At 50.0% G+C, this 19,379-nt stretch overlaps 1 protein-coding gene across 2 annotated transcripts; it reads right to left on the bottom strand.

Moving 5' to 3' along the window:
* Positions 1-652: 652 nt before the first annotated feature.
* Positions 653-10,501, bottom strand: CLEC3B (C-type lectin domain family 3 member B). Of its 2 annotated transcripts, XM_003818491.6 has the most exons (3): positions 10,187-10,501; positions 5,733-5,831; positions 653-1,200 (listed from the first exon to the last, which is right to left on the bottom strand). In XM_003818491.6, the coding sequence occupies exons 1-3, from the start codon at positions 10,293-10,295 to the stop codon at positions 800-802; spliced, it is 609 nt and encodes a 202-aa protein (XP_003818539.1). In that variant the 5' UTR covers positions 10,296-10,501; the 3' UTR covers positions 653-799. The 2 variants fall into 2 exon arrangements, with proteins under 2 accessions (XP_003818539.1, XP_034812158.1); XM_034956267.3 differs by lacking the exons at positions 5,733-5,831; positions 10,187-10,501 and adding an exon at positions 1,823-2,066.
* Positions 10,502-19,379: the final 8,878 nt, after the last annotated feature.

Here is a 19,379-nt window from a genome sequence, read left to right as displayed (position 1 = left end):
CTGGGTGGATCAGGTGAAATAAGACAACGTATTTAAAATGCCTGCGCCTGGACCCCTGAGCAGCTTTCTGTGAAGAGTGGGAAGGAAAAGGACGCACGGGTCGGGCAGTGCTGGCCGTCGTATTTGGCTCCCGGGATGTCCTGAGGAAGAAGGGGAATGCCCATCTCCCCTGTGGGCAGGCCCAGCTCCCCACTCCCCGCCGACCCCATAGCAAGACTCAGCACGTCAGTGCCTCCCAGAAATAGATCTACAGCAGGAGAGGTCAGCGGTGGGGGCATCCCCCTAGAAATGGGGCGGGGGGTGGGGGCGATGCTGGATTCCAGCAGATGGAAACGATTCTACAAAAAGAAGCCTGGAGCTTTGAATAGAGCTGTAACGTAAATAAAATATCGTGTCAGTGTTAGTTTCCTGGCTTTGGTAACTGTGCTGTGCTTAGCAGCAGACCGGGGCGTTTTCATCTCCCTATTCTTTCCCTCCTTCCTCTCCTCAGTCCTCCGCTCATTCCCACCCTCCTGTGGCATGAAGCGCGTGTGCTCAGCTCGCCCTCCTTCACCTCCTCCCTTCTCGCCTACTTCATCACGGAGGGAGCTTTCGAACCGGCTCCTGGGACCTCCTCCCCGCCCCGCGGACACAGCACAGACTGCAGCGCCTCTCCTCTCCGCGAAGCTGCACCGACTTTATTTGCAAAAAGAGGCTCCAAGCGCACGGAGGGGATGGGGGCTGCAAGGTCCCCACCCTCCTCCCGGCCTCCCGCGGCCCCTGCCCTCCTCCAGGCCCCCCACGGCCCCCGCCCCGCCGGCTACACGATCCCGAACTGGCAGATGTAGGGCAGCTGATCGCGGCAGCGCTTGTCGAACCACTTGCCGTTGGCCGCGCCTGACAGGACCGCGCAGTTCTCGGTCTTGCCGCCATCGGGTTGCGCGGTGATCTCAGTCTCCCAGTTCTTGTAGGCGATGCGGGCGCCGGTCATGTCCACCCAGGTGCCCTCGGCCGCCATGTCGTTGAGGCCCAGCCAGATCTCGGCCTCGTTGCCCACGCTCTGGCGCAGGTACTCATACAGGGCGTCGTTCTCCGAGCCAGTCTGAGGGGTGCCCAGTGTGCCCCCGCGCGAGATGCAGTCCTCGCTGGCCTCGTGGAAGGTCTTCGTCTGGGTGAAGGCCAGAAAGCATTTCATGTGCACCTTGGTCCCCTTCAGGCAGACTGGGAGTGGGGAGAAATGGCTGTCACCGAAGGTCCCCCTGTTCCCCAGGCAAAGAGCCAACCGCCCAGGCCAAGCCCACCGTCCTCCATCCCATCCCGTTTATCCCATCAGTCCTGACAGCCCCTTAGACCCAGGCAAAAGGGGTCCTGATGGTTCATGCACTTTGAGGACCTGGCTGTGGTGGCCACTGCCGTACAGATCCAGATCCCCACTCAGGAGGTCTTGGTGCTCCCGCGGCTGGGAGAAAAGGCAGCCCTTGTGCTACAGAAGCACCCAGCCCCAGCTGACACCCCTTCCCAGGCCTCCACCTCAGTCATTTCTGGCCTTTACCCACCCCATCTCCTTGGGTCACAGAGGCTGGCCTGGTGCCTGCACTGCAGCTCAGCTCTCCCTCTGCCCACTTCCTCTTCCCCCCGCCCCCACATGTGTGGCTCCTAGGGCTCACCCTAACAAATTAGCTCTGTCTCAGAGTCAGCTTCCCAGGGAGCCCAGCCACAGCCACCTGCTCTGGTTCTCCTTCCTCCATGCCCCTCCCTAAGATCAAGCAGCTTGCAGGGCCAGGGCACCTGCCCACCTACAGCCTAGGCCACACTTCATGTACCCAGGGCCCCAAATCCCTACCCAAACAGCCCAAGCAAGCTTCCAGGGCCTGCCAAGTGCCTTTTGCAGGGTCAGTTCTCCTGAGGGCTGGTAGGGTGGGGCTGAGAGGATAGAGCTGAGACTGCAAGAGAGAAGACAGGAAGTGCTGGGCACAGGCTGTGGTCAGAGGCCGGCGATCAGGCAAGGGACTCTGAGGTGTCCACAAATTCTCAGTTTGAGCCTGGCCCCAAAGGTTGTGATGAAGGCACATATTTGGTCAAGTTAGGAGGATAAAATCTATTTTTGTTTTGCAGTTTGCATTTTCAGCTTGATTTCTAGCTGAAATATCTAGACATACTCTGATTTCTCTTGAGATCATATAAATCGTTCACCTTTTACTAAAGATTTCTGTGGGAAGGAATATCTTGACAGACAGGTGTATGTTTGCATTTGTCCTCTTGCTGGTGACCCCACCACTTTGGGGGATGTCTGCACTCCCCTCTATCCATTCCCACTCAGTTACTTCCATTTCACTCAACAAATATCAATGGACAGCATCCCAGTGTCCCCATGGGCATCTGACACCACAACCGACTTTAAACATGGGGCCTGAAGCATTACAGAGGTGTCTACCCACAGACTCTGCCCCAAGTCAGCTGTCCTACCTCGTGCTATCCTGCAGCTTAGCCAAGCGGCCTTCATTGCCTTTCCTTCCTGCTGGTAACACTGACGTGCTACCTAGACTTTTGTTGGGGATGAAGGATTCACTGCCCTGGCTGCCAGGAATGCTGCAGGAAGAAAGTCCTCAGCTTTCAGCCTCCTGCAGGGACTGCCTCAGCAGAAGACAGCCATCTCTTCCAAGGCCGTGCCCCTCTCTAGAGCAGCCTACACCCAAGACTGACCCATAAGCCTTCTTGCCCCGACTCAGGACAGTGCTGAAGGGTCATCCCGTCATCAGGGCTCCCTGAAGTCAGCTGAGGCTTTCGTGGCACCACAGTACAGCTCGACTTCTCCCTCTGCCCACTCCTGCTTCCTTCCATCCCTTCCCTAGCACAGGGGTTGATCCTGAGGGTATCTCCTGATAAGTCTCCTGTGGGTTAAACTCCATCTCAGAGTTGCTTCCCAGGACCCTCACCTGAACCTCCCTCCAACACATAGGTAGTCCTCAGTCAATGCTACTTCTCGTGATACTATCATTGCTGCCAACATTTTGTTGCTCTGGTCTGTCTATTCATGATCCTGTTGATTTATGCTAGTCCTCCACACCTCTGCTCCTGCCCTGCCATCTGCTTGGAATCAACCCTCTTTATCTTCTCTGATTCCTACACAGCTTTCAAGGGCTCAAGTGATTCCATGAATATATTGAGGTTCCCAGGGAGCAGGGCCCTGGCTGGGTCACCTCTGCCTCCTTGTGCCTGGCAGAGATGTACCAGGTGGGAACCTCCCATGTGTGTGCTGGTTGGAGGAGGGAAAGGTTGCCCCCTGATTCCTTCAACTCTGGTTAGGTCAACAGAGCTCTGCAATGCTTTGGGTGGGTTTATTGAAAAGGTGATCTTTGGGTTGTGAGGACAATGAACAGGAGAAGGCCCCAAGAAGCCCAGCAGCTTCCTAGAAATCAGCAGACATGGGGGCCTTCATATGTCATGCTTTGGGCCTCCATATGTCATGAACTTTTTTCAGGGAGGTCCCCACCTCATTACCTCACCCCAGGTGGCAATTGATGCCTGGGTTACATTGACTTTGCACAGCACAGAGCTTAGACATGAGAGAGACCTTAGCGTTTACCCTGCCTACCTTACAGATGAGGAAACTGAGGCTCAGAGTGGCACTGGGCTCATTCTAAACATACCCGCTGTGCCAGGCACTGTTGCCTCCAAATCCCTTCTCTCTTGTCCACCTCCACTATAGAGGCTGGAAAAGCTACATTCTTGCATTCTCAGATGTTCTTAAAGCTGCAGGTGGCCATATGATAGATTTCTTATCAATGAGATGGAAGTGGAAGACTACTTTCCCTATAAATGAAACAGATGTGGTTGGGCTACTCTTCCTCCTTCTTGCCTTGAATGCACTCATGATGCCTGGAGTTGGGGCAGCCGTCTGAAGACCATGAGGTGAAACTTCTGAACAAAAACTTATAACTACCTACTTGCAGACTTACTTTTTGTTTAAGCCACTGATAGGTTTCCTATTACATGAAGTCAAAAACACCTCTGGAGATGCTCCCTTTCTCGAGCACTCTCTTCCTACCTGCCATGCCAAGCAAGCTGTCCAAAGTTACATGTTTGTCCTTCCTTCAACAGAGATTGACTGAGTGTTGCTATGTGGCAGGCACTATGCTGGGCAGGGTAGTGGAAGAGACAAGGGCAATGAAAAGCAAACATGGCCCTTGTGTTCTCAGGGCTTACTATAGTCTAGTGGAGGCAGCAGACACAAATCAGGAAATGAGTGTATCATTACAGACTGCAGTCAATGTGATAAAAGAAAGGACACTGTTCTGGGAGAGCTTATAACTGAGGAGCTGATTGAGATGAGGGATTAGTGACTCCTGAGAAGATAATGCTGGAGGCATTTATTAGGTGGATCTTGGGGGAGCAATTCAGGTTGCCCAAACAGCACATGCAAAGGCCCTGTGGTGGGAGTGCAGAAGGATGGCAGTGTGAATGCTGAAGGAAAGCATATGAATGGGAGGGAGTGTGTAAAACCACCCGGTGAGAAGGCTGTTGGGGGTTTCTGAGGAGGCAGGCGGGGAAGGGAAGGCCTTGCAGATGGATGGGCCTTGGTCACAAAAGCAACAGGTGAGAGAGTGGCTGTGGACACAGGGTGGTTTATAGATTTGCTGAGGAGTCAAGGTGATTTCCCAGCTGATAACTTGAGGGGCAGCATAGCAGAGCTAAGTGAGGCTCTGCTCCTTTCGGCTGTCACAAGGTCCTTCTCGGTGGAAAATAAGGGTGAGGATGTAGTAACAGGACCACTGCACGGGTGTGCTGTGAATGAGTTAACGTGCATCAAGCATCAAGAACAATGCCAGAATGTAGTGGGCTCACATGTAAATAGTCATCAGTATTGTGAGTCTGTGTTCTCCATAGAATGGAAGGTGAGGTCACATAAAGGTAGGTAAATCAGAGGTATGTGGAAAATGCAGACTATATGACAGGAACATGGGGAGTGAGAAACAATAGGCTGCCAGGTATGCTGGCCAGAGGGCATGACCTTACCATGCGCCTGGGCCCTGTTCTTGGTGATTCTGTGCACCCTCCCTCAGCTGGCTAGTGCAGAGCCAGGAACACCAAGGCCCAGCTTGGCACTGGGCAGCCTGCCTCCATTCAACTCTTGCTCTTCCATGAGTCAACTAACCAGCCAGGTGAGTATGAGCCAGGTTCAGGACCTGTCTATGCCTCAGTTGCTGCTGACACATCTTTAAAATGGAGCTGACATTTCATGGAGCTGACAGCTCATCTTTAAAATGGAGCTGACAAATCCCACCTCAGCAGAGTTATGATTAAGAGAGACAGGGTCAGCAAAGCTGCTGACACACAGGAGTGTGGAGCTCTCTGGGGCTGCAGAGGCCAGCTGAGTGAGGGGCTCCTGGGAGCTTTGCTAGGGTGGGCCACTACCTCTGCCCCATCGAGCGCTCCAGGGTCACTTCTGGTGGGCAGTAGTGGATTCTTGTTGGAGAATTTTTTGTCCTCTTGGGACATCCCCACTTCCACACCACCCAGCTGTGGCCAGAGATTTGGCCGTACACATCCAGGTGAGTTTTGCAGACACGTGTCAGGGGATCTCCCCGAGAGAAAGAGGTGGGGCTCCCTGAAGCTGGTGCCTTCACCCATAGGCCTGGACTAATGGAGCCAGGACCCTGATGCTGACCGGAGGCGAGAAGAGCATTGCTGGCTGCTGGCCTGGGCCCTTCTCTCAGACGCTCCTGCCCAGAGAGGCTACTGCCTGCACTCACCTGTCTGCAGGGCCTGCTGCTCCTTCAGCAGGGCCACCTCCTGGGCCAGGGTGTCCAGACGGCTCTTGAGCTCCTCAAACATCTTCGTGTTCACAACATCTGAAGCAGGAGGAAATATGTGAGGGTGGGGCAGGGACTGAGCAGGAAGGATCCTACCTTAGCTGCAGAGGGATGAGAGGAAAAGACTCCCCTCAACCTTGATATCTTGGGAAACTTTCTCTCTATCCTTGCTGGTGGTAGTCTAATTAACCACTTGTGACTTCTGCCAGGGGGCCCATCCTTCACTTGCTCCTGTGCTGCATTTGTTTGGGATTGTTGCTGGGGATCAGATGGGGCTGGGATTAGCAGAGGCAGGGGTGAGGGTGTAGGCACAGGCTTCAGTGATCCCCCACCACCCAGCTACCTTTTCAGCTCCAGGGAAGAACACAGCACAGGAAGCACAGCAGGAGCCCTCAAGAAGCCCCCAGGTTCACTTCCCCAGGCTGGAGGAATGCGACACAGACCAGCAGGCACTCCAGCCTGGGGCATGCATATGCAGGGCTTGGAGGTGCCACAGACACGGGTGGCCTGGGCGAGCTGCTCAGCCTCTCTGGATTTGGTTCCCTCATGTATGAAGTGGATGATGACAGCCCCACCTCCTAGGACTCTGGAGAAGACTAAGAGAACTGAAGCGCAGAGCTGCCTACCTCAGTGCTTGGCTGAGTGTGTGCCCATCACAGCTACTAATAAGATGAGGGCAGAAGGAACCCAGGTTTTCCACTCTTACAGAGGAGGCCAGGCTCTGGGCTAAGCCGTTCTACATGTCACCCCATGTGATGCTCATAATCAACCCTATGACACAGGTAACGTGTCATTCTGTACCACCAGCATTTCACCACGAGGAAACCCAGGCTGCCCTAAACCAACTGGCCAAGGATGGCAGAGCCCCAGCTGGCAGGGCTGGCCTGGAACCCAGGTGCACATGGCTCTGAAGCCATGCTCTTCCCCACCTTCCCCATGGCACACAAACGGATTCCTAACAGGAGCTGTCCTGCTGGCAGCCAGTCATGTAAGAGTCAGCAGGGGAAGGCGGGGAAGCATATTTCGATGTGTGTGTAAGTTGAGGGTGCCGGGAAGCATATTTCTATGTGTGTGTAAGTTTAGAGCTCCTGGGGCGGACCCTGGTCTTTCTGAAACACCAGGGCTTCAGGAAAGGCTGCACTCAGCTTGGGGAAGTGGGTGGGGAAACACTTTAATGGTCCATTTGGCTGTGTCTGCATACATTCCACACTCACAAAGAGTGAGATCAGAGCCTTCGTCCACCCATAAGGTGCCTTTGCAGAAGAATCACAGGCAAGACACATGGTTGTGTATATAGAAATTAGTGATGTAACTTACCAAACTGGAGGAAAAACACCCTGATGAGCAAGGCAAAAAAAGGGAGAGTTTGGGGCTGGCAAACCAGCCTGAGGTCATGTGTGCCTCACACAGAGACTGCCTCCACCAGTTATAGCAGCACTGTACCCAGTCACGTGATGTACCAGCATAGGGTGCCATGTGAGGCTGTGCAAGGGGGCACTGAAGAAGGGCATTCTGCTGAGGGACACATGAAGGCCCATTTGTCTCCTAAGCCTTGCCCTGGCTAGACCGGGTCAGACCAGAAAAAGAGATGCCTTTCTATAATTTGTCAGTTTAGAGGAGGTACCTTTTGTAATTTGCACCAAGGTGCCCATATGTGCAAAGTTTCCTCCAGGGACTGTCCAAGGTACAGGAAGCTACTCTCATTAGGCTCCACCTGAGGAAGCTGTGGGAGTAGGTGTCTCTACGGCCCTGGGCAGAGTCAGGGGGCCTTTGTGCTGGCCCACTCTCTGAGCCTCAGGTTCCCTCTGCGTGGTGTTAGAATGGATGCCCTCCAGGTTCCCCCAGTTCCCTGTTCTAAAGGCCTGTGACTCCTATGAGGCCATCCTTCCCTCCGGAGCTTCCTTGCCAGGTGTGACCATGTGGCCCCACGAACAGATGAGCTCCCAGAAGTACTCTAGGCTCCCCGCTTCTCACCCACCCTGAGGGCCAGGACAAGGACTTAGCATATGCTGGCATTCCCTTCCTTTGCCAGTCCTGCCACTTGCTCTCCCCCTCTTGGCCCTGGTACCAACTGGTCTCCTCTGGCATGACCGTCCCTTCTTTGGACTTTCTCCCGTACTTTTGGGCACCAGCCCTGCAACTAGATTGCCCCTGAGATTCTCATTCCTGGCTGCTCCTAGGAATCCCTGAAGACCTGTGGAAAAGGCAGATGCTAAACTCACCAAGATCCCTAAACCAGCATTTCCAGGGGTGGGGCCCAAGCACCGCATTCTTAACTTTTATTTTATTGATTGATTTATTTTTGAGACGGAGTCTCACTTACTCTGTCACCCAGGCTGGAGTGCAGTGGTGCAATCTCGGCCCATTGCAACCTCCACCTCCCAGGTTCAAGCAATTCTCCTGCCTCAGCCTCCTGAGTAGCTGGGACTACACGTGTGCACCATCACACTCAGCTAATTTTTGTATTTTTAGTAGAGACAGGGTTTCACCATGTTGGCCAGACTTGTCTTGAACTCCTGGCCTCAAGCGATCCTCCCACCTTGGCCTCCTAAAGTGCTGAGATTACAGGCTTGAGCCACCACGCCTGGCCAAGGCACCTGGATTCTAATGTATCTCCCAGATGATGTTGACGCCTGAGTGAGAACCACCATGGTTCATGTCTTAAGAGCAGAGACGGTGTTTCTCTGCTGTGTGTCCAGCATATAGACTGGTGCCTACGTGGAGAAAGAGCTCTATAAGTGCCTGCCATGTTGGTGGGCGGGAGACTGCCATGGGTTTCAGTGAGAGGCAGGGCCTGGGTGGCTGTTCTGTTGGCCTGTAGTCCTGGAACTCCAGGGGCCCCTTCTATGGAGACCACATAGGGCCAGGGTTCAAGTGTGACAGCTGGAGAGAACCAAGGCATCACGTGCTCTGACCCTTTTTTTTTTTTAACATGAGTTTAACAAGATTTACATAATTATATTAATACTGAATCTTTGGTAAACTTGAGAAGCTGGCGATGGTTTTCCACATTCAAAAATTCTATGATTTGCCTTTGGAGCTGCATCTTTTACAAAGGCTCTCCCTTGGTGGCGATTTCGGCTAATGCTCATAGACGTAACTACGCATGGTATTGTCTTCTCTTTTTAAATGAACATTTTGTGGAAGGTAATATACACACATAATTTTTAAAAATCCAAACAGTTCAAAAAGCTGGTTTCTTTCCCAGTTGAGACTGCGCCCAGCCCCTGGTTTTTCTTCCCAGAGGTAATCACTGTTACTCACTCTTGTGGATCCTTCCAGAAAGAACTTATGCACATACAAGTAAAAATGTATTCTTATATAAATCCCTTTTTCAAAGCAAATGTCAGCATCATACTCATTCTCTTTTGAATGTTTCTTTTTTCACTTTGTAAACTGAATCTTGAAGATGATTTTTTTATCAGCAGCCAGATTTGCCCCATTCTTTGTCACAGTGTTGTGAGGCCCCATGGCCCCGATGTCCCTTTATGCACTGCACTAGTTCCTGGCCAGTGGGCAACTGTCCATTTATGAAGAGCCCCGGGAGGGCCTAAGGGAGGCCCCCACAGCCCCTTCTTTCCTTTTCTGTGCACTTGGTCCTAGCTGCTTGTTTCTCTGCCTCAGTCCCCACCCTCATCCCCTTGGACTCTCTTCTAGCCTCTGCTCCCTGGGGGGGTGACAGCCCCGTCCATTGCCATGACATTCCACTGATGTTGTCTCAACACAGCCTGGGGTGACCTCACTGCAGGCGGGCCTGCAAGGGCAAGTCTTGCTGTAGCCAAAGCAACCGAGGGACACCCCAATCCCCAGAGGCTACAAAGCAGAGCAAAGCTGCTTCTGGTGGACTAGTCTGAGTTACATTTATTTCCTGAAGGCTGTGATATGCTACAGAAATGAGAATTCATTTCTTCTTCTTTTTCTTTTCCCTGTGCATCAAGCAACAAGTGAGGTGCCTTTATATATTTTGTATCATAAAATCTTCATGAGAAGTCTTTGAACAAATACCATTGTCCCCATTTTACAGTTGAGAAAACAGGTTGGAAGACTCCAAAGCCCAGCCTGTGCAGCTCTCCCTGGTAAGGGCTGAGCGCCACCAGACTCCCAGGCCAAAGGTTTGGTTTCTTTAAAATATTGGGGATGAGGGGAGGAGAGAAGAGCAAAAATCAGTTTGGATGATCTGGAAGGTTCTTCCCAACTCTAAGGGTCAGGGATTCTTATGATTCTGACAACCAACTCTGCTATGAGAGAACTCCCCCAAGCCCCAAAGCCCACTTTACTCAAGTTCCCTAGATGACTCAAAAGGAGGAAAACGAAGGAAAGGAGCATGAGGACACACTAAGGAGAGGGGGACCTGCTCCCTGGAAGATGGCACAGGGCTCTGTCCCCCTCCTTACCTTTCTTGGCATTTACAATCTTCTTGGGCTTCTGGGTTGGTGGCTCGGTGGTGACCTGGGTCAGGAGGGAGAAGAGGCAGAGGAGGAGGTAGGCCCCCCAGAGCTCCATGCTGCTGCGCGGGCGGGGGCTGCTGCTGCCTGCAGCGGGTCTGGGTCCGAACGCAGTGACAGCCACAGCCCAGGCTGCACGTCTTAAGGCAGCAGCCAAAGGACCTCTGTCCAGGAAACCCTCCCCAACTTGGCTGCAGGCGTGCCAAAAAAATAAAACAAACACACGAGCCTGCAGAAGGATGAAGGCCTGAGGGCCACAGAGCCTCTCTGCCCAGGGAACACCCACGCAGCATCCTGGCCCTGCCTTCTAGAAAGAAGCCCTTATTTCCTAGGATTCTGAGAAACACACGGTGGTTGTTTCTGCGGAGCAGCTACCTTGGGTAGGGGCTGAGGCTGGCTGTTCACTAACATTAACTCACAGAAGCTTCACACCCAAACCACGAGGGAAGCACTGTCCTTTCCCCATTTTACCATTGAGGAAATTGAGGCTCGGTGAGGTTAGGGAATTTGCCCAGGCTACCCAGCTGTCACGGGGTAGCAATGCCCCCTTATAGGGTGATCTGGGGCTGGCTGTCTGATTGGTTTAGAATATTTGTTATGATTATTTTGTGGCTCTGTCTCCATGTACTTGATGCATTTTTTGGTTAAAAAATCCAAGGGATTCCTTCCCTTCTTGTCTTCCCTTTCTCCTGAGTCCTGTCCTAAAGCCACAAAGTGGGGCATAGCAAAGGTGGCAGAGGGAGAAGCCATCGTGCCCCAGAGGTACCAGAGAGGATGTGGGGAGAATGTGCCCTCAAAGGGTGGACTGGTGTGGGGTGTGGGAGCCCAGCAGGGTGGAGGGAGCATCCTGGGGAAAGCAAAGGCCCTGCCTGGAGTGCTGGAGTCCAAGTGAGGCAAGGAGGGGATCCATGTGGGAGAGAGGCTGGTGGCAGAGACGGGAGATTGGTTACACACAGGGATACTGATCAAATAAATCTACTGAAGACAGTGGGAGTTAGGTTTCCTATTGTCAGAGAAGGAAGTTATGTATATGGAGAGAAAACTGGAATGAATCCTGTTGTGTGGGATTAAAATCGGAATGATCAGTGTACCCTTGTGGCCTTGAATACATAAAGATAAGTCCATACATATAGATGGAAATGTGTGTGTGTCTAGTCCCCACAGTCACTGGGGGGCCTGGAGCAGCCAGCCCCGCATAGCCTGGAGCACTCCTAGCACCTGAATACTGGCTTCTGAATATGACTTTCCACTAAAGGAACCAGAGCACCTTGGAGAAACGGCTGATTCTAGCACTGGGAAGTAGGGGTGGGGTGCAGAAAATGAGCCCGGAACTTGTTGTTTTGCCAGAAAACAAGGAAGTGCTTAATGAATAATGGGAACACGTCAGTAGGACACAGAGCCAGCTTGAAGGAGCCTTCAGTGGTCAGAATCAGGGACAATTTGAGCACCAACATAGTGACAGTAACAGATGGGAAACCACCAGTGCACACAGATATAAGTAAGTAAGGGAACGCATTGAAAGTCTGATGTTCTTCAATGGGATGTTTACATAGCCTCAAAGTATCTGCCCACAAAACACTTATCCATTCCAGAGAGAAAAAGAGCAACTTCATGGTGAAGAAGGCTGGCAGACATCACCTCATCCGTGACCAAAGTAAACATCAACAGGGCCAATAAAAAGCTTGCAGCACCTGGGGGGCTGCAGTGAGAATGTGGCATCACTCCATAGGACTCCGGCCAGAGAGACATCAGACAATCCCAAATGGAGGAGCATTCTGCAAAATGACTGCCAGTAATTTTCAAAGCTCCTGGCTGAGGAAGTGTTTCAGGCTGAAGGAGACTGAAGACACAGAACTAAATGCAATATGTGATTCTGGACTGGACCCTCCATTCTCAAGGATGCAATTGGGACAACCAGAGAAATCTGATGGGGTCTGAGGAGCACATGGCAGTGATGTGTTGTCACATGCTGCATCATGACAGTTCAGTCAACAACAGGCCACATATATGATATGCTTCCGTAAGATTATAATGGGGCAGAAAAATTCCTAACACCTAGTGATGTCATAAAGGGTTGTAAAGTCACAGTGCAACTCATTATTCCCAAGTTTGTGGTGATGCTGGTGTAAACAAACTTACTGCCAGTCATATCGAAGTAGAGCATATAAGGTTATGTTAGCACATAATACTTGATTTTGTTAGTCCGTTTTCACACTACTCTAAAGAACTGCCCAAGATTGGGTAATTTAGAAAGGAAAGAGGTTTAATTGATTTACAGTTCCACATGGCTGGGGAGGCCTCAGGAAATTTACAATTGTGGCAGAAGGTGAAGGGGAAACAAACACCTTCTTCTCAAGGAGGCAGGAGGTAGAATGAATGCAGGAGGAACTGCCAAACACTTATAAAACCATAAGATCTCATGAGAACTCACTATCACAAGGACAGCATGGGGGAAACCACCCCCATCGTTCAATGACCTCCACCTGGTCTCTCCCTTGACACATGGGCATTATGAGGATTACAATTCAAGATAAGAATTTGGGTGAGAACACAGTCAAACCATATCATTCTGCCCCACATGATTGTGCTTTGAAATGTGAGAGCATGAGATTTGGGAGGGGCCGGGGTGGAATGATATGGCTTGGCTGTGTCCCCACCCAAAATCTCACCTTGAATTGTAATCCTCATAATCCCCATGTGTCATGGGAGAGACCAGGTGGAGGTCATTGAACCATGGGGGCAAGTTTCTCCCATGCTGTTCTCGTGATAGTGAGTCTCATGAGATCTGATGGTTTTACAAGCATCTGGCATTTCCCCTGCTTGTACTCACTCTGTCCTGCTGCCATGTGAAGAAGGTGTCTGCTTCTCCTTTGCCTTCCACCATGATTATTAGTTTCCTGAGGCCTCCCCAGCCATGCAGAACTGTGAGTCAATTAAACCTCTTTCCTTTCTAAATTACCCATTCTTGGGCAGTTCTTTATAGCAGTGCGAGAATGAACTAATACAATGATAATAAATGACCGTGTCACTGGTTTATGTATTTACTGTGCTATACTTTTTATCATTATTTTAGAGTGTACTCTTTCTACTTATTTTTTTAAAAAAGTTAACTGTGAAACAGCCTAAGGTGGGTCCATCAGGAGGTTTTCCAGAAGAAGGCACTGTTATCATAGGATATGATAGCTCCATGTGTGTGACTGTCCCTGAAGACCTCCCACTGAGACAAGAGGTGGAGGTGGAAGACAGTGACACTGATAATCCTGATCCTGTGTAGGCATGGGCTAATGTGTGTTTGTGTCTTAGTTTTTAACAAAAAGTTTAAAAAGTAAAAAAGTAATAATAACTAGAAAAAGCCTATAGAATAAGGATATAGAGAAAATAATTTTGTACAACTGTTCAATGTGTTTGTGTTTTAAGCTAAATGTTATAAAAGTCAAAAAGTTAAATGAGTTCAAAAGTTTACAAAGTAAAAAAAGTTATGGTAAGCTCAGGTTAATTTATTATTAAAAAAGAAAACTATTTTTTAAAAAAATGTAATGCAGCTTATGTGTGCAGTGTTTTATAGAGTCCAGAGTAGTGTACAGTAATGTCCACGTTCACTCACCACTCACTGACTCACTCAGAGCAACTTCCAGTCCTGCAAGCTCCATTCATGCTAAGTGCCCTATACCAGTGTACCATTTTCTTTATCTTTTATATCAGGAGTCCCCAACCTCCAGGCTATGGACCAGTACTGGTCCACAGTACTGGTCCGTGGCCTGTTAGCAACTAGGCCCATCAGCAGGAGGTGAGTGGTGGGTAGGCAAGCATTACCACCTGAGCTCCGCCTCCTGTCAGGTCAGCAGCAGCATTACATTCTCAGGGGAGCACAAGCCCTATTGTGAACTGTGCATGAGAAGGTCTAGGTTGCACACTCCTTATGAGAATCTAACGCCCAATGATCTGAGGTGGAACAGTTTCATCCTGAAACCATCACCCCAACCCCGCATCCGTGGGAAAATTGTCTTCCATGAAACCAGTCCCTGGTGCCAAAAAGGTTGGGGACTGCTGTTTTATACCATATTTTTACTCCACTTTTTCTATGTTGAGATACACAAATACTTACCATTATGTTACAACTGCCTACAGTATTCAGTGCAGTCACGTGCTGTACAGGTTTGTAGCCTAGGAGCAACATACCATACCCGAGAGCCTAGGTGTGTAGTAGGCTATGCCACCTAGGTTTGTGTAAGTACACTCTGTCATGGTAGCACAACGATGAAGTCGCCTGACCATGCATTTCTCAGAACGTATTCCCATTGTTAAGCAACGCATGACGGTATCCCTGTTATGGTCCTACTTGATGGTGTGCTGTGATTACGTAGGAGAGTGTCTTTGTCTGTAGGAAACACACATACTGAAGTATTAGACAGCGATATGGTACTGTGTTGACAACTTACATAGTTCAGGGGGAGAATGTTCTTTGTACTGTCGTTGCAAATTTTCTGAGTTTGAGATTCTTCCAAAAGAAAATACAATACTATGTACTTCAGGCTTTTCCCTGCCTTCCAGGGACGCCACCTTCCCCTGTCTGACTTAGGGAGGGATCTCTTATGTAGGCCAGGGAAGCAGGAGGCCAGCTGGGCTGGCCCAGTGCACAGTAGTCCTGCCAAGGGTGGGGGCCCTGAGCAGGGAGCAGAGCATTTGCACGGCCCCTCAACGACACTGGGCTCCACCTCTCACATTCTCAGAGTGGGAAGGGTTTTATATTCACAGCTGGGCCCTCGGGAGACAATTTGGAGCCTGATGATTACATAACCTAAAAGGGGCCTTGTTCCTGGAACTCTGGGTGGGTAGCAGATGGTAAAAGAAAATTAATATTTTTGTTAACTGCTTTGCTTTCTTGGTTTTCTCACCTTGGCCCAACTCTATCTTGGCCCTTCAGTGGTAGGAAAATGAACGAAGTATGCTTTCTAAACATGAGGCAACCAGAGGCCCCATGTTTTCCAGGGCAGGCTGATGGTTGAAGCTATGGGGACTGTGGTGGCGTCTCACAGGGCACCGAATGCAGCCAGGGCAGGGCAGAAGGAAGGTGGCCCTCAGGCTGAGGAAGGGACACAGAGGGTGTGGCCAGCTGAGGGGAGGAAGGAATGAGCACAGGGCTCCAGGTGGAAAACGCACAAGCAGAGTCTTGGAGCCAAGCAAAAGCACCTTGCATTCCAGATCCCGAGCCAATGAGGACAGGGTGGGGAAGACATAAAGCTGGATATGTAGCTTAGAGGAGCCATCAAGCCATCTTAAAAGACTCTGGATATGCGCCTGGAGACCACGGGAGACCAATGGAGAACCACGCTGAGGAGGGCTGGGATCAGAGCACACTTTGGAGGGAGCACTTTGGCTGCTGAGCATGGAATGCATTGGGGTGCCCAGTGAGGTAGCAGAGAGATATTAAGCATGTGTTCAACACTAGCCCCCAAGCAAGGGCTAATGGGGGGGAGTGTGACTCTCCTACTAGCCCGGCAAGTGAACTATTCACACTTCAGGAAGGAGACATGCTTAGGAATTTCCATTAAGCAGTAAGCAACGTCTTTGATCTTTTCACCTGCAGGTTTTCGAGGTGTGTGTGCGTGCATGTGTGTACGTGCACATGCTACACAGAGCTCCTCTACAAGCACCTGGGAGTCCGCCTGTGCTGTTAAAATGACTTACGTAGAATCAGGGCAGGGAGGAAGTGGCTTTTGCCTTGGAGCCTCTTCAAGTCTAGGTTTGGCTTGTCTCTCGAGAAGGGTCTATACAGCTGAGAGACACATGGACAGTTCTGACAGAAGGCAAGTTCATCTCACAACTTTAAACATACCCATATGTTCTCATCATTTAGCTCCCACTTATAAGTGAGAACATGCACAAAGAGGGGAACAACACACACTGGGGCCTTATGAACGGTGGATGGTAGAAGAAGGGAGAGGATCAGGAAAAATAATTCATGGGTTCTAGACTTAACCTGGGTGGTAAAATAATCTGCACAACAAGCCCCCATGACACAAGTTTACCTGTGTAACAAACCTGCACATGCACCCAGAACCTAAAATAAAATTTAAAAAGGAAGACACAAACAAAAAAAAACCCCAAAATCATGGAGACAGAAAGTAGGATGGTGGTTTCCAGGGGCTTGGGGTGGGGGGATGAGGATACACATCCTCATCCTGTGTTTCTGGATACACAGTTGTAGATAGGAGAGATGAAAAAGTTCTGGAGATAGACAGTAGTAACAGCTGCAAAACAATTTGAATGTACTTAATGTCACTGAATTGTACACTTAGAAATGGTTAAAATAACAAATTTTTTTTGAGACGGAGTCTCACTCTGTCTCCCAGGCTGGAGTGCAGTGGTGCAATCTCAGCTCACTACAACCTCCGCCTCCCAGGTTAAAGCGATTCTCCTGCCTCAGCCTCCTGAGTAGCTGGGACAACAGGTGCCCACCACCCCGCCTAATTTTTTGTATTTTTAGTAGAGACGGGGTTTCACCATGTTAACCAGGATGGTCTCGATCTCCTAACCTCGTGATTCGCCCACCTCGGCCTCCCAAAGGCTGGGATTACAGGCGTGAGCCACCATGCCCGGCCCAAAATAGTAAATTTTATGTTGTGTATTACCACAATAAAAAGTTGTAATAATGCAAAAATAGAATCACCCAAGGCAATTGGTAAAATAAATAAATAATGAATTCTCTCTTGTGAATAGAATATTGTCCTGTGTCATATCTGTGGGTGTGAAAAGTGCTATTTCATTAAATGTAAACATTTAAAGTACATCTCTATTTTTCGTAACCTGGTTTGGGCATTTCATCATTTTTTATTGCTTCAGTGGTCCTCAAAAAATGCAAACTGGCCAGAAGCGGTGGCTTATGCTTATAATCAAAATCCCAGCACTCTGAGAGGCCAAGGCAGGAGGATCAATAGAGGCCGGGCATTCAAGACCAGTCTGGGGAACATAGGGAGACCCCATCTCTACAAAATAATAATAATAATGATTTAAAAAAAGCCAGATGTGGTGGCATGCACCTGTAGAGCCAGGTACTCTGGAGGCTGAGGTGGAAGGATCACTTGAACTCAGGAGGTTGAGGCTGCAGGGAGCCATGATCACACCACTGCACCACTCCAGTCTGGATGACAGAGGGAGACCCTACCTTTTTAAAAAAAAAAAAAAAAAAAGGGCAGGGGTTCAATAACTCTTGATCTCTGAGTTAATAAGCAGGTTAGAAGAGGCCATCTAGTCTAACCACCCCTCGATGTGGGATGTCCCTTTCCATTGACCCTGTCAGATGTCTCCATATGTTGCTTAAACCCTTCCAGGAACAGGAAGCTCATTACCTGAAAAGCAACTAGTTTCATCGTTAGACACTTGGCTTGTCCTCAGGATCCCCCTGTGGTGGGGCAGGTTGGCCTCCGGGAAACCACCCCATGGTTCCTAGTGCTGGCCTGTGGAGCAGTCACATGAGAGGCCAGCCTGTCCTTCTTTGACTGTCCTTTCTCCATGTTCCATTCCTTTTTTCCTCTCAATGGATCCTCTACAATATGGTTCCTGGATGCTACAGATTTCAATCTACTTCAATCTTCCAGAGAATCCTCACTGCATAAAACTGTGCTTGTTATGGTCTTCATTGTGGTGCAGATCCCAGAACAAAACTTGCTTTCACGGGCCTTCCTCTGGGCCAGGGCAAGTGCCTCCTGTGAGCAGACTAGACCCTCTATTCAGGAAGCCACAGATTCATGGGCTCTTTGTAGCACCTGGGCCTCATTTGTTGCCACTGTTGAGTTTATGGCCATTAAATATCCAGATCCTCTTGTCCACCCCCAACTCTCCCTGGCCAGGTGTGGACTGCCATTGCAGCCACCTGCAATGGATTCACCGATAGCCCTGGTGGAGCCAATTTTACCTTCTACATATGGAAGATGATATCAGTTTCATCTTCCTTGCATTAAAGATCTGCTGACACTGTCCACAAGACCTCAACTGGCCCATGGCGTGGCAAGTGGGGGTGGCTTCAGCCAAGACAGTGATGCTGCATTAATGTTCATGAGCGACCCCAACCCTCAAGGAAGTGTCTGTTCACTAACACACCACTCTCACAGCCCAGTCTTTTCATACTAATCTCCCTGTACAAAGAATGATCTTAATAACAAAACAGGCAAAAAAAATCAGAGGAAGAGAGCTCTAAAGGCATATTTCAGCTTTCAAGGTTTTTGTGTGTGTGTGGTGGTGGTGTTTCTTTTCTCAAAGCTGCTGGAAGTCTCACTTATACAAAACAGGCTTTGGTCACTCCACCCATATTAGTCCGAATAACATGCAAACTTCTGGCCCACCATGGAGCCATTCCAGCTCCCCACCCCACCCGCAACCCTCACCCGGCACAGATGTTTCCTTTTAGTTCCACTGGCCCCATGTCAACAGAAATGTGGCCCGGCTATAACAGAGGCAGAGAACTTTCCACATGCCCTTCAAAGGTAAGAGCATATAGACAGCCTGGTGCAGGGGCTCACACCTGTAATCCCAACTCTTTGGCAGGCAGAGCTGGGAGGATTGTTTGAGCCCAGGAGTTGGAGGCTGCCGTGAACTATGATCATACTACTGCACTCCAGCCTGGAAAACAGAGCAAGACCCTGTCTCTAAGAAAAAAAAAAAAAACTTTGTTGGCCTAGTACTCTGTCATTCATTCAAGTATTGGCTCTGCCCCTGTGTACCGGGCCCTGAGTTAGGTAGGTCCTAACTCAGCCAAATCTTAGCTCTCAAGGGGCTCACAGTCCTTGTTGTTTTATCCTTAAAGCTCTGTAGTGTGGCAGTGGAAAGAGAATGGAGTCCCGAGTTCCAAATTTGGTTGAGATACCTGGCACTTGTGTCGTTTTGGATGAGTTATTCAAGACCAAACTCCTCTTCTGTAAAGTGGGGTAATAATCTCTACCCTGCTTGCACATGGGATTCTTTCAAGGAGCAAACTGAGGTCTCGCATGGGAGACAGCTGAGCAACCTGCAAGGTTGTGGGAAGGTCGTGGGAAGGAGGAGGGGTGGTCTGAGCCACCACGCTGTCCCAGTGTGTCAAGGAGCTTGATAGCCTCTTTCCACACCTCGATTCCTTCCACTCCAAGGGACAGTAACTTAATCACCT

The sequence above is a fragment of the Pan paniscus genome, chromosome 2, assembly GCF_029289425.2.
Source record: "Pan paniscus chromosome 2, NHGRI_mPanPan1-v2.0_pri, whole genome shotgun sequence".
Classification (NCBI taxonomy): Eukaryota; Metazoa; Chordata; class Mammalia; order Primates; family Hominidae; genus Pan; species Pan paniscus.
Note: the sequence above shows the minus strand (reverse complement) of the source record. Positions and strands in the feature narration are given on the sequence as shown.

Excerpts from the sequence above, each read along its gene's own strand:
- CLEC3B (XM_034956267.3), bottom strand. The coding sequence starts at position 2,051 with ATGTGCCTTCATCACAACCTTTGGGGCCAGGCTCAAACTGAGAATTTG. Across the intron at positions 1,201-1,822 it reads AGCTTGCTTGGGCTGTTTGG|TCTGCCTGAAGGGGACCAAG; the intron begins GTAGGGATTTGG and ends CCCCACTCCCAG.